We start from the raw sequence: 12,419 nt of genomic DNA, 5'->3' as shown, positions 1-12,419 counted from the left end.
CGCGGCGGCCCCTTCCCCACCCCGAAGTGCCCCCCCGGGTGAACGGAGACGGCCGGGCCGCAGCCCAGGTGGCGGCAGAGGACGTGGGCGTCGGGCAGCTCCCAAGATTCGGCGCACAGCGGCCTCCACGTTCCCCGCTCCTCCACTTCCACTCGCCCGGCGCAGGGCGAGCCGCCGTCCGCCAGTCGGATGCCGGCGTAGGCTGCGAGAAAGAGAAAGAAAGAGAGAAGGCGGCGGGATGCGGGCACGGGGCGGGCGCTCCCGGCCCCACGCTTAGGGGAGCAGACGACGGCGAAGGGGCCGGTGCGGGTTTGCACGGGGGGCGGCGAGGGAGGGTTCCCGGGAGGGTTCCCCCCCCCGCGCCCTCACCTTGGCACACCACGGCGACGTCGTGGTCGTGATGGCCGTCGTAGGGCCCCCAGCCCTGAATGCTGCAGTTCCAAAGCGCGGGCTCATCCCCCCGGCACTGAACTACGACCAGGTTGATGGGACCTTCCGCCGGGCCAAATTTGGAGCCGTGATAGGCGCCGGCCGCCGAGCCGCAGCCCAGCTGCCGGCACACCACCTCGGCGTCTTCCACGCTCCAGGCGCCGTCCGCCACCGTGCCCCAGCGTCCCCGCAGCTTCACCTCCACTCTCCCCGCGCAGGGTCCCCCGCCGGCCGCCAGCCGCAGCTCCAGCGCCTCTACACCGGGCACGGCATCAGCCGCGTCCGCAGCCCCCGGCCCCACGTCCCCTCCGCGGGGCCTCACCTGCGCAGGTCACCCCCACGTCCCACTCGTGGCCGCAGAAGTGCCGGCCCCAGCCGAAGTTGTAGCAGTCCTGCAGGGCCGCCTCCGTTCCTCGGCAGTTGAAGGGGTGCAGCCAGATGCGTCCCTCGCCCTGCCCGAACGGGGCGAACGGGGATGCCCTGACCGCAGCTCCGCAGCCCAGCTGCCGGCACACCACGCCGGCCCCGCGGGCGTCCCAGTCGAAGTCGTAGGCGCAGACGGAGCCCCACTCGCCCTCGTGCTTCACTTCCACCCGCCCGGCGCAGCGATGGCCGCCGTCCACCAGCCGCAGAGGGACGGCCGCCTCGCTCGTCCACCCGGACGTCGCCGGGGCCGGGGAGGGCCGCGTCACGGCCGCAACCCCAGCGCTCAGCCCGCAGAGCAGCAGCCCCAGCACCCTGCCGGGCTCCATCCTGCCCCACAGAACCCGGCGCGCAGCCCGGGGCGGGAGGGGAGATATAGGCAGCCCCCGCTGCCAGGAGCCAATGGGGGCGGCGGAGGCCCCTCGCAGCCGTTATCAGCAGGGTTATCTGCCGCCTGACGGGGCCCAGCCGCCAATAACATGCGCTGTGCCCAAATATGAGGCTGAGCTCCGCTTCTGCCCTCGCGCAGCCCCGCGGGGGGGGGCTCGGTGCCCGCGCGTCCCCAAAGGGAGCCACCAGGCCCCGGTGTTGCGTGTCCCAGAGCTGGGGCCAAGGGGACCGGGACCTGTGGGGCCGGGACGGAAGCAGGGCCTCCCTCTGCGCATCGATGCTTGTTCTTTGATGAACCCTTTGCCAAGCCCAGTGCCGTCCGATGACGGTTGATGACGCTTTCCACTTCTTGTGGAGACGAACAAAGAAATAGGCGGCCTTGAAATAGGAAGTAACACGGGTGTGAAGGCTGGGCAATGAGTCGGTGGGATGGCCGCGGCCACAGGGCTGTGGCCAACGCCTCCGTGTCCAGGTGGAGGCCGGTGATGAGGAGTGTCCCCTAGAGGGCCGTTCTGGGGGCTGTCGCAGCGTGCTCTCGCAGCCCCAAAGGCCAACGGTGTCCCGGGCTATATCAAGAGCGGGGCGGCAGCAGGCAGGGAGGTGGCCGTCCCCCTCTGCTGTGCCCTCGTGATGCCCCATCTGGACTCCGAGGCCTGCCGTGGGACGCCCACCCAGCCCGGCCAGGCGCTCTGCCACCAGGGGGAACGCTCCCAGCGGGAAACGCGCGGCGCAACGCGGGGCCGGACCTTCCCGCTGGGAGGAGCCGCGCGCACCTCCCGCCGCCAGGGGGCGCTGTGGCGCAGCCTTCGCTCTCCGGAAGCGGCCGAAGGGCGGCGGAGGCGGCGGACGATGGCGGAGCAGCTGCGGGCGGACGGCGTGCACAAGGAGGTGCTGCGGGAGGGCACCGGGCCGCTGCCCGACTTCCGCGACGGCACCAAGGTCAGCGCCGAGCCGCGGGGCGGGAGGGGCGGCGCGCATGCGCCGGAGCGGAGCCGGTCGCCATGGTGACGCGGGGCCTACTCTCAGGCCACCTTCCACTACCGGACGCTACGGTGCGGACCCGAGGAGACGGTGCTGGATGACAGCCGGGCGCGGGGCAAGCCCATGGAACTGATCGCCGGGAAGAAGTTCAAGCTGCCCGTGTGGGAGGCGATACTGCGCACCATGCGGCCCGGCGAGCGCGCCCGCTTCCGCTGCGAGGCCAAGGTGCGGCCGGAAGGGGCGGGGATAGGCAATGGGCGGGGCCATAATACAGGTGGGACGGGGGCTATGGTACAGGTGGGCGGGGCTTAGCGCAGAGGTGTGTGGTTTGGTGCGGAGGGGGCGGGGCTTAGTTGGGCAGGGGGCGTGGCTTGGTGCGGAGGGGGCGTGGCCCGCACAGGGGCTTCTTGGTCCCATGCCTGGTCCATGAGCCCCCCCCCCCCACCCCATCCCACAGCATGTGGTGCTGTACCCGCTGGTGGCCAAGAGCCTGCGCAACATCGCGGCGGGGAAAGACCCCCTGGAGGGGCAGCGGCACTGCTGCAGCATCGCCCAGCTGCACGAGCACTACTCGCTGGGCTACCCGGACCTGGACGAGCTCCAGAAGAACCCCCAGCCCCTCATCTTCGACATCGAGGTGCTCAAGGTGAGCGGGGCCCCGGGGTCACGGCGTCGATGGGCCGGGGCCCAGGGCAGCCCTTGACCGTGCGCATGCAGGTGGAGGAGCCTGGCTCCTACCAGCAGGACCCCTGGGCCATGACGGACGAGGAGAAGCTGCAGGCCGTGCCCCTGATCCACCAGGAGGGCAACGAGCTGTACCGGCAGGGCAAGGTGCGGGAGGCAGCCACCAAGTACTACGACGCCATCGCCTGCCTCAAGAACCTGCAGATGAAGGTGGGCTCCCCCTCCAGCCCTCGGGGTTCCGCCGTCCTTCTGTCAGCGCCGGGGCTCACCCTGCCCTCCTGTCCTGCAGGAGCAGCCTGGCTCTCCGGACTGGATCGAACTGGACCAGAAGATCACCCCGCTGCTGTTGAACTACTGCCAGTGCAAGCTGCAGTGTGAGGAGTACTACGAGGTGCTGGACCACTGCTCCTCCATCCTCAACAAGTACGAGGGTAAGGAGCCGTGCCGGCTGCACGTGGAGCACGGGGGGGGGGGGGGGGGGGGGGCCTGCGCTCCCCAGCTGATGTTTCCTTCCCCGCAGACAACGTCAAAGCCTACTTCAAGCGGGGCAAGGCTCACGCGGCCGTGTGGAACGTGGCCGAGGCGCAGGCTGACTTCGCCAAGGTGCTGGCGCTGGACCCCTCGCTGCGGCCCGTGGTCAGCAAGGAGCTGCGCAGCCTGGAGGCACGGCTGCGCGAGAAGGACGCAGAGGACAAGATCCGCTTCAAGGGCATCTTCTCGCAGTAGAGCACGCCACGCTCTCCGGGCCAGGTTCTGTTAGATATTCCACATGTGGAATGGTTATCCATGTTTATTAATGTTTAATACAACGTTTATCGGAAGCCGGCGGAAGGCGCACGGGATTTCGGCGCGGCGGAGAAGTCGCAGCGTGGAGTGCTGGACGATTTGGATGGCGATAGAAGTGTGGATCTCCTGACGGAGCCCCAGGCTCCCCAACGTTGGGAAATTCAACGGAGGAAACGAGCCCGAGCCGACGCTCTTCCACGCTGCTTCTTATTCCTTGTTTGGTTTTTATCCTTCCTGTTGGGCCAAGCTGTGCTGTGTGGGTCTCGGTGAGCCCATCGACGGCTGCTAGAGCTCCGATGCCGAGGCTGCGCCCCATCTCTTCCCCTTCCGTGCCACATCCTGCATTGCCACTTCGCAAGGCTGCCGCTGCCAGCTTGCAGCTGCGTTTCCTCTGTACCGCATCGCAGCAGAGCTGTCGACTTTTTATCTGAACTGCTTGTTGCCGCTGCGTATATAAAGCTACGATCGTGCTATACCGAGATAAACACAAGTAAAACTCGTCAAAGAAAGACATCTGGTCACGTAGAAAAAGTGCTGTTAAGAGATAAGCAAGTAAAAGCGAAGGGCAAAGAAGAGCAGTTGGGTGCCATCGCCCCCTGTGACACCTGCGGGGCCCTGGGCCAGCACCAGCCTGAGGCTGCGGGGGTACAGAGCAGACAGGCAGCCCCAGGGGCTCTGCTTTACATCGCTTTATTTCACAAGGAAACAAACAGAACAGAGGAATCATTTCTTTTGTTTGTTTTTTTTAATCTCAGCCCTTCCCTTGCCCCAACAACACCGAACAGAAATAAATACGAGGGTGCAGGGAGGGGGCTCTGTGTCTGTCCCACCACCACCCACGCCCGGGGCAGGGAAAGGCGAACTGGAGCCTAGGGGGCAGCACCCCAAACCCCAGAGCTGGATGGGTGGCAAACCCCGCAGGGCACTGCCAGCAGGGACTGGGGCAGCAGGGTAGAGGCAGAGCTGGAGGGCAGCAGGCAGGACCCAGGGGGGCTCAGCCCAGAGGGGGTCATTCCAGCCCCCAGGGAGGCTCAGAGCAGTGTGGTTGTGCCCCCACTGTTTCAGGGTGCGGCACCTTCCTCACTCTCAGCTCCAGCTCCGCCTTGGGAAATGAAGGCTGTGTCCAGGGAGGGGGCAAAACGGCAGAGATTCACTCCTCACCCTCCAGCTTGAGGCTGACGCTGCGGGGCTTGGCACGGGCAGGCAGGGGGCCCCCGTCCCGTTCTGCCTGGCTGGAGCCCCGCGAGCGCAGGAGCTGGCTCTGCTTGCGGAGGAAATCGACGGGCGCTGGGCAGCCGTAGGTGCCTTTGCCCAGCACAGGCCGAGGGGGTCCTTTGGGAGAGTGCACCAGGGCAGCCGCCTCCAGCTGGGCCAGGTGGGCCACATAGCCCTCAGAGAGGAACTGCGGAACACAGGGACAGCATGAGACCCCAGCGAGGGCATCGCATCCCTCCAGGAGCCCCAGCCCTCTCGCCCCACCTGGCACTGGTTGTGGAACTTCTTGACAGCGCGGCCCACAATGTAGATCTGCGCCGGTGCCAGCCCCAGAGAGCTGTAGACAGAGACGTCCTTGGTGGAGCCGTAGCCGGCGACGATGGCGATCTCCGCCTGCACGAGGAGAGGAGCATGAGGGTGGGGTCAAAGCCTCCCCACCGCCTCCGGGGTCAGTGTCCCAGCCCCACCTCGGAGCGCAGGCTCTGCAGGAAGGCTGCTTTCTGGCGGAGTGGGTCGTGGGTGAGCCCGTCGCAGAAGGAGACGGCGCCGTGGGGGAAGTTGTGCTGGGAGAGCCAGGCCACCACGCGGTGCTTCTGCATGTCGGGGCGCCCCGTCACGTAGATGATCATGTAACCCGAGTCCTGCCAGTGCCTGGTACATCGGGGCACATATCACACATACTGTTACCAGGGGCCCGCCTGAAAAGTGGGTTGGAAGCCACCGAGCATCTCCCAACTAACTGAGCGCATTCCAAAACGTTGGTCTGCTGACCAAACTGTGTCATGTCACAGCGGGACACCCTGGGATGGATCTGATGCCCCCCATGGGGTTGTCACTGCACAAAGCTGGTCGTTCTTGTAAGGAGAACGCTTACCGTACGACATCGACAGCCCCCGCCCGCACTTTGGGGTCGCTGCCCATGATGGAGACGCTGGCAGTGAAGGAACCATCGATGCTGAACACCACCGACTCCGTGCCCGGGGCCACCACTGTCAGGTACGCCTCCGCGTAGCTGTGGTCCCCCCTGGGATGGGACAGCAGGGAGGCTCAGCACTGCTTCTGTCATCTCCCTCGGCCCACTGGAGGAGAGGTGGATGAGGTGACCCCACCAGAAGCACACAGCCAACATCTCACCTGACCACCATGCGCACGGGGTAGATGCCGATGGCCAGGGCCTTGTCCGGAGGGACGGTGAAGGTTAGGCGCCCACTGCCACTCGTCACCTCCGTGCCATAGTACAGCCACTTCCCCGACAGCGGCTGCGTCATGATGTAGATGTCCACCTGAGGAAGGGGAAAAGGACTGTGGCCCCAGTCTACAAGTCATCACTATCCTCTCCCACCATCCCAAAAGGTCCCGTGGAGTCCTGGTCCCTACAGCCCTTCCATTTAGGCGCAGGTAATGCCAGCCCTGTCCCCTCCTGAGCGTCACTGCCATTCACCGGGGCCCTGGGGATGTCCCAGCAGTACCTTCTCTCCTGTCAACGTCACCACATCCAGGGGACCATACATGAAGCGCCCGCTGAGCACCTGCGCTTTGCCCTCGCACACGATGACGTCGCTGGCCCGGTGGTTGGCCGTCACGTTCTGCAGGGACACGCGCGGTTCAGCAGAAAGTGGCAACCAGAAAAGCCCCCCCCGAAGTGGCACGTGGAGTCCACCAGGATGGGAGCAAACCCTCCTGGCTGCATCACCCCGCAGCACCTGGGGACAGCTCGAGCCCGACGCAGCCCTGCGGTGCCCATACCCGGATCTTCACTTGGGTGCGCTTGCGCTGCCACTTCTCCCGGGGGAACGCGGGGCTGTAGATGGAGCTCTCCTCACTCTCAGCCGGTTGCGGGCCCTCCTTCTCCATCACCTGGCCAGGGGACACCGCACGGCTCAGCCCGTGCTGCGTAACCGCGCTGCACGCCCTGCCACGCGTGCCCTACCTGGCGCAGGATGAAGGCCACCACGTCGGAGGACTCCCAGTAGCTGGCGTGGAAGAGGTGAGGCAGGGTGATGGTGGGGAAGGCAGTCAGCGCGTCAGGGCAGTACAGCGAGTAGTCGATGCGCTTCAGGCCCCACCAGCGCTCCAGGACTGCGTGGAGAGCTCCGATTAGTCCATCCCTGGGCATTGCCCCACAGCCCGGCCCCATTCCAGGGGCTCAAGCCACTCGAGTCCCTTGTGCCTATGGGTGGTGGTGATGGCACTCACTCTTGACAACTTCGCTGGTGCTGGCAGGCGTAGGGGGGTCTCCTGGCTCGCTTCCCCTCCAGAAGCCCCCCCCAAAGCTGCCAGTGGGAGTGGGGGGAGCAGCCAGGTCCACCTCGGGCAGGAAGAGGGCGGAGTGCATCTGCAGGGCCTCCGCTGCAAACAGCGCTGAGTCAGGCCACCCACAGCCCCCGACTACGGGGATGCCAGCCCCCAGGGCCACTCACCCAGCAGGGAGGAGGTGCCGTCGCCCAGTGGGTACTTCTGGTAGCGGGGCACGCTGAGCGGTGGCACAGCATGGAAGGCTTTGGCCAGGAGGGGTTCCAGGCGGGAGGCGCAGGGGTCAGCGGCGTGGAAGAGGTTGTAGATCTGCTCGCAGGCAGGACGCAGCTGGGCCACTGGGGCAGAGAAAGGGGTCAGGGCAGGGAGACGTGCAGTCGGGAGGGCTGAGGGCACAGGAAGGAGAAAGCGGGACCCAGCGGGAGGAAAGGACGAGGAGACAGAGCCAGGAGACCAGTGGCACAGAGAGAGGAAGGGGATGCTCAAGGCATGCGCCAACACTGAGATGCACACAGCCATGGTGCGAAAAACCCAAGCAGAACTGTTTGGAGAGGTCCGGGGGGGCTCAAGCAGGAGGTAGCATGACTCAGGACAAGGGCTTGAGCCCCGCAGGGAGGTGTGGGGGCTCGCACCGCAGCCGGCGGGGCTCCTCACCATCCAGAGCGGGCATGACGGTCTTGCGCAGCGCGAGCACCAGCCCCAGCGGGGAGCCGAAGAGGAAGAAGCCGGATACCTTAAAGTCAAGGCGGGTGCTGGTGCTCTCCGCCCCATCCTGTGCCGCAGCACCGCTCCGTGGTGCCTCTGCCTCCAGCGGGGCCTCGCCAGGCTGTGGGCTGCAACAGCAGAGCCAGTGGGCACAGGAGCCCCTTTAGCCCAGAGAAGCTGCTTGGAGCAGGGGAGCCCCAGCACAGCATTGCTGCAGCTATGCAATGCTTCCTCCAGGCATGGATGGGGAATTCGTCATTGACATAAAGCACAAAGTCAGTATGGAGGGCGCTGGCACTCCCACAGGCCCCTTGCTCTCACCTGCACGAGGAACCTGGATGCTGGCTGTCCCCTGGCTCGGGGCTGGCCTGGCCCAGCCCCACTGCTGTGTCCGCCCCGTCGGCCAGCGGGTCCCGGGTGCCGCACAGTTCGGGGGAGATGGGCTCTGTGCTCTGCAGGCGGACAAGAAGAATCAGCGAGCAGCCAGGTGCTGCCACGCGGGTTGGTAGTTTTAAAAAAAGAGGCACCCACCAGGCTGCCACGGCGGCTGCTGCTCCGGCTGCCCCCAGCACCCGCCCGGCTTTGGCACAGCGCGTCGAAGCCCAGGATGCCTCCCACGCAGTCTCCAAGCAGCACTACCTGCAGACAGCACAAAAATCATCCCAGTGGGAACCAAGCCCCAGCCAGAATCCAGGACAACACCTCCCCCAAGCCTCCTACCCCTCTCACCTGGCCACAGAAGCCGGTGCCCTCAGCAGAGTGCAGGAAGGCGGCATAGGCCTGGTTGGCACGGGTGATGACGGTGCCCACAGCGTGCTGGTAGCTCCCCGAGGAGGTGGCCAGCAACGGGAGGGCCGCCAGCGGGATGTGGTCCTGGCTGCTGGACAGGCTGTCCCGGTCATGGCTGTAGGGGCTGAGCCTGGGGGAGACACGAGGATGCGTCAGCGGGGCTGCCCCACGTCCCCAATCCATCCTGCAATGCTCAGTTCTCTGGGAAACCCCTCTCTGAGCCCACCACCTCCCTCCTGGGGGTGGCTTGCGTGGGGACAGCCCCTTTTCTCCATCCTCACTTGGAGACCAATGCGTAGGCAGCGGCACAGATGGGCGGGCAGGGCACCAGGCGCAATGCCACATGTCCCAGTGCCTCGGGGAAGTGGACACGGGTGACAGCATCGAAGGTGGCAGCCAACGTCTGCACATCCGCCTGCTTGGAGCCCAGTTCACCCCCTCCCTGGTCCAGGATGTTGCCGCTGTGGAGGATGAGGAAGAGCACGTGGATCCTGCACGCCTGCACCGTGCTCTCGGCCGAGCCGCCCTGCAGGAGGAGAGCACTCCCGTCTGCACCCCTGCCAGGGACCCAGCTGGGGGCTACAAGGGATGGGGCGAGCAGCTCACACACCTCAGAGAAGCTGGATGCTGGCTGTTCTTTGCCGTCTGTCCTGGAGGTGCTGGGTCCCTCCCCTGCAAGGACACATCCTTGGTGAACGGGCTGGGGTGTCCACGCACGGGTCAGCCCCATCCTGGGATGCCCACGCTGGGTTCGGGTAGGCTGCGCACATCCTGCTCACCCAGATTCTCATCCAGCTCCGTCGGCCGCTCCAGCGTGTCCAAAAAGTCATTGGAGCTCCACTTGGTCATCTCCTTGGCAAAGACCTCATCGCTGTCAGACAGGTCCTCTGCGATGGCAGGGAGGGGGCCGTGGGTGAGCAAAGCGCGGCTCATACCCCCGTGCCCCAACAGGGCAAATCTAGCCCAGTGCTGTGCTGCAGGGCTGCTCTGCCATACCATGAGCATCAAAGAACTCCTCCTCGGAGCTGTTCTCGGAGTCACGGGCAATGTTCTGCATCCGCCACTCAGACAGGCTCTGAGGAGACACCCCACCTGCCAGCGGCACGGGGTCAGCACCGAGGGCAGCAAGCCCCTACTCCTGCCCAACAGCGCTGCTCACGCACCCAGAGCCACCCAGAGCTTTGGGACAACCAAAGCCACCCTTTGGGGCAGGAAAGAAGGGTCCCGATGCATCTCTGTCAGAGAACAGCAGCAGCTACAGGTCCCGCATTCCTCCTGTTCTCACCTCCGTGCTGAGAAGAGTAGGAGGAACGCGAAGACGTGGACCACTGCTTGGCAAAGCTGTCATCGGGGGAGATGTCGGCAGTCCCCTGAGCCTCAGCGCCCTCCTGCCCGCTGGCACCTCCTGGCTCCGGCCGCCCCTCAGGGCTGGGCCCGGCGGTGGACGGCTCCTCGGCCTCACCGCACTTGGCCATTTTCTGTGCCAGCATCCGCGCTGTCTCCTCCTCCAGCTGCCGGATGTCCTCCATGGTCAGGTCAGTCCACTCGTCCTGCCAGCACCAAGCCTGGCGGTGAGCACGCAGCATCACTTTGCGCAAGCCTGCAGTGGGGGGAGGGGGGGGGAAGTGAGCGAGGCCTGGCCCCCGCCTACCAAAAACCAACTGTCCCCACAAGGCCTGGGCTCACCGCCATCGCCCCACGCTCACCAACATCGTGGATGAACTGCTCGATCTTGGACTGCATCCCCCAGTAGCGGAACTCCACCTTGCACAGCTTGTAGGCGCACATCAGCGGCCCGCTGGTGGCTGCCTCCAGCCAGTCATCCCCCAGCGGGCCCCGGCCCGTCTTGGCTGAGCGGTAGAGTTTGGGGTCCTCCTCGGGTTTATATTCCCCAGGGGAGATGGGGTCACGCACGATGTCGATGGTGTCTGGGGTAGAAGGAAAAAAAAAAGGGGTGAGGAATAAGGCTGGGGGCACCCTGTGAATCATTTCCACACGCTGCGCGCTCAACAGGGGACACCTCTCCGTCCCCTTGAACCTTTGGGGGCTGTCCTCACACTGGGGACAGACCCGCTGCCTCGAGGAGCGGCAGCAAGAGGCCGAGGCGGGAGGAGCGGGGGTGGCCGCGCTAAGAGCCAGGCTGACACACATAGGCGCATTAGTGTGGGGATTTGGCAGCTGGAGAACGGCAGTGCTGACCCCAGGGGCACGGGGGGGTTGTGCCGAGGACAAGGCCAAAGCAGGCGGCTCGGAACCCTGCTCACCGCCTGGTGGTGATGGCGGCAGGGATGAAATTTGTCGCCCGCCTTGGCCCGTGCCACCCAGCCAGACATCCCCAATGCTGCAAGAGCCAATGAGAGAAATAGGTCAGATGAATCATTTCCTCCGAGTGCCTATTTTAGGCCTCCATTTTAGGAGCAGAGCGTGACGCGCTGCGCTCCAGCGCCCAAAACAACCATGTCGACACTGCCAGGAATGGGAACAGGCAGCAACAAGGGACAAACATGTCCCTGGGGTGGAACAATCTGCACCAGGCACCCAGCGCAGAGGGGCTGGGAACGGGGAGTGACACCGGGCAAAGCCCTGGGGGGCAGGAGAAGCAGAGGACAAAATGGGGGCACAATTCCCCAGCTCCCTGTCTCCAGGTGATCCATGGGACTGGGCAGGGAGCTCAGGGCACGGGCACCTTCCCCTACAAGGCTAACTTAAGCTGTCCCTAAAGCACAAGGTCAGCAGAGAAAGCAAAAACCAGAGAGCCCCGGATCCTGCCTCATGCCCCTGCTGCACGCACCCAAGATTCTCTGCCTCTTCTCAGCAGCACTCAGGTTGAAGACATTGGTCTGCTGGCCAGCATCTGGCCGGTAGTACGTCTCAATCTCAATAGAGAACTTCTCCACAAAGGGACAGGTGTACCTACAGGGAGCACAGGGATGAGGCTGAGCACAGCGGGCAGCCCCCAACCTACATTCCCACGGGGTCCCACCTGGTGCGGGTGTAGGGGTACGCGTTCCAGGACTCCTCCTCCACCTGCAACGCGGCCTTGGGCAGCAGGGCCCGAAACCAGCTGGGGATGTGGGAGCCCACGTGGTAGATCTTGTGGGTATACTGCCCGCTGCCACCGGGGCCATCGCTGTAGGGGCGGTTGGCCAGGATCTCCACCCCGCTGCCCTCGCCGCTCGATTCCTCACGGCTTTTCTTCTGCGGGGTGAGGGTGGGCTGAGCCCCCGCACCCCAAATCCTGCCGTCTTGCCAGTTCCAGCCCCGCCCCTGCAGCCCCTTCCTCAACCACAAATCCCCCCGACCTCAGCCCCACAGCTATTCCTGGGATCCCCGCTTGACTCTGCACGCTAAGATAAACGGGCTCAGCCCTGTGCCCCCGCACTCCATTTCCACACGAGTTTGTACCCCCAGCCCCACACCCTCCTCAGCCCCCATCTCCAACCCCAAGTTCCTGCACCCCTCGGGTTCCACACTGCCCTTGTATCCCTATACTCTTCACCCCCACCTCAAATCTCCAACCGCACAACACATGGACACACACCATCAGCCCCACGTCCCTGTACTCCCCCAGACCCCACACAGTCCCCATACAGCCCACACTGGCCCCATACCCCTCAGCCCTGAACCCCCCTGATCTCCACTCTCAGCCCTAGGCTCCCATACTCTCCCAGATCCCACACAACTCCCCGGGCCCCATACAACCTCCAAGCTCTATACTATCCACAAACCCCTCAGTCCCTCCAGCCCCGAATCCCCCCGACCCC

The 12,419-nt window shown here is 65.1% G+C and overlaps 3 protein-coding genes across 5 annotated transcripts in view; 1 reads left to right on the top strand and 2 right to left on the bottom strand.

Moving 5' to 3' along the window:
* LOC110401212 (scavenger receptor cysteine-rich domain-containing group B protein-like) overlaps window positions 1–2,206 on the bottom strand; it is a 4,158-nt gene extending 1,952 nt beyond the window's left edge. Inside the window, exons 1-3 of the mRNA XM_021402049.1 lie at window positions 752–2,206; window positions 370–684; window positions 4–202 (exon numbers count right to left, since the gene is read on the bottom strand). Of these exons, the coding sequence (XP_021257724.1) occupies window positions 4–202; window positions 370–684; window positions 752–1,181 (944 nt within the window). The 5' untranslated portion in view covers window positions 1,182–2,206. The remainder of the gene's footprint in view (window positions 1–3; window positions 203–369; window positions 685–751) is intronic.
* On the top strand, window positions 2,051–4,206 carry AIP (aryl hydrocarbon receptor interacting protein). The gene is made up of 6 exons (XM_021402600.1): window positions 2,051–2,181; window positions 2,269–2,448; window positions 2,681–2,869; window positions 2,941–3,117; window positions 3,197–3,338; window positions 3,428–4,206. Exons 1-6 carry the CDS (start codon window positions 2,092–2,094, stop codon window positions 3,631–3,633), a joined length of 984 nt encoding a protein of 327 aa, XP_021258275.1. The 5' UTR covers window positions 2,051–2,091; the 3' UTR covers window positions 3,634–4,206.
* On the bottom strand, window positions 4,026–11,853 carry PITPNM1 (phosphatidylinositol transfer protein membrane associated 1; the record flags this gene model as incomplete). Of its 3 annotated transcripts, XM_021402598.1 has the most annotated exon segments (23): window positions 4,026–4,163; window positions 4,855–5,095; window positions 5,173–5,301; window positions 5,376–5,559; window positions 5,783–5,932; window positions 6,043–6,191; window positions 6,378–6,494; window positions 6,655–6,765; window positions 6,839–6,987; window positions 7,105–7,257; window positions 7,329–7,499; window positions 7,816–7,994; window positions 8,188–8,318; window positions 8,398–8,505; window positions 8,596–8,785; window positions 8,937–9,181; window positions 9,266–9,327; window positions 9,435–9,542; window positions 9,652–9,747; window positions 9,941–10,255; window positions 10,362–10,583; window positions 11,447–11,568; window positions 11,639–11,853. In XM_021402598.1, coding segments are annotated over 23 exon segments (3,558 nt in total), but the record flags the coding sequence as incomplete, so codon positions are not given.

Source organism: Numida meleagris, chromosome 6, assembly GCF_002078875.1.
Source record: "Numida meleagris isolate 19003 breed g44 Domestic line chromosome 6, NumMel1.0, whole genome shotgun sequence".
NCBI lineage: Eukaryota > Metazoa > Chordata > Aves > Galliformes > Numididae > Numida > Numida meleagris.
This window is presented reverse-complemented; position numbering and strand designations above follow the sequence as displayed.

What these genes read in the sequence shown, in the direction of transcription:
- AIP (XM_021402600.1), top strand. Translation starts at nt 2,092, where the DNA reads ATGGCGGAGCAGCTGCGGGCGGACGGCGTGCACAAGGAGGTGCTGCGG. An exon ending in GCTTCCGCTGCGAGGCCAAG is followed by an intron (nt 2,449 to 2,680) that starts GTGCGGCCGGAA and finishes CCCATCCCACAG; the next exon opens with CATGTGGTGCTGTACCCGCT. An exon ending in CATCCTCAACAAGTACGAGG is followed by an intron (nt 3,339 to 3,427) that starts GTAAGGAGCCGT and finishes CCTTCCCCGCAG; the next exon opens with ACAACGTCAAAGCCTACTTC.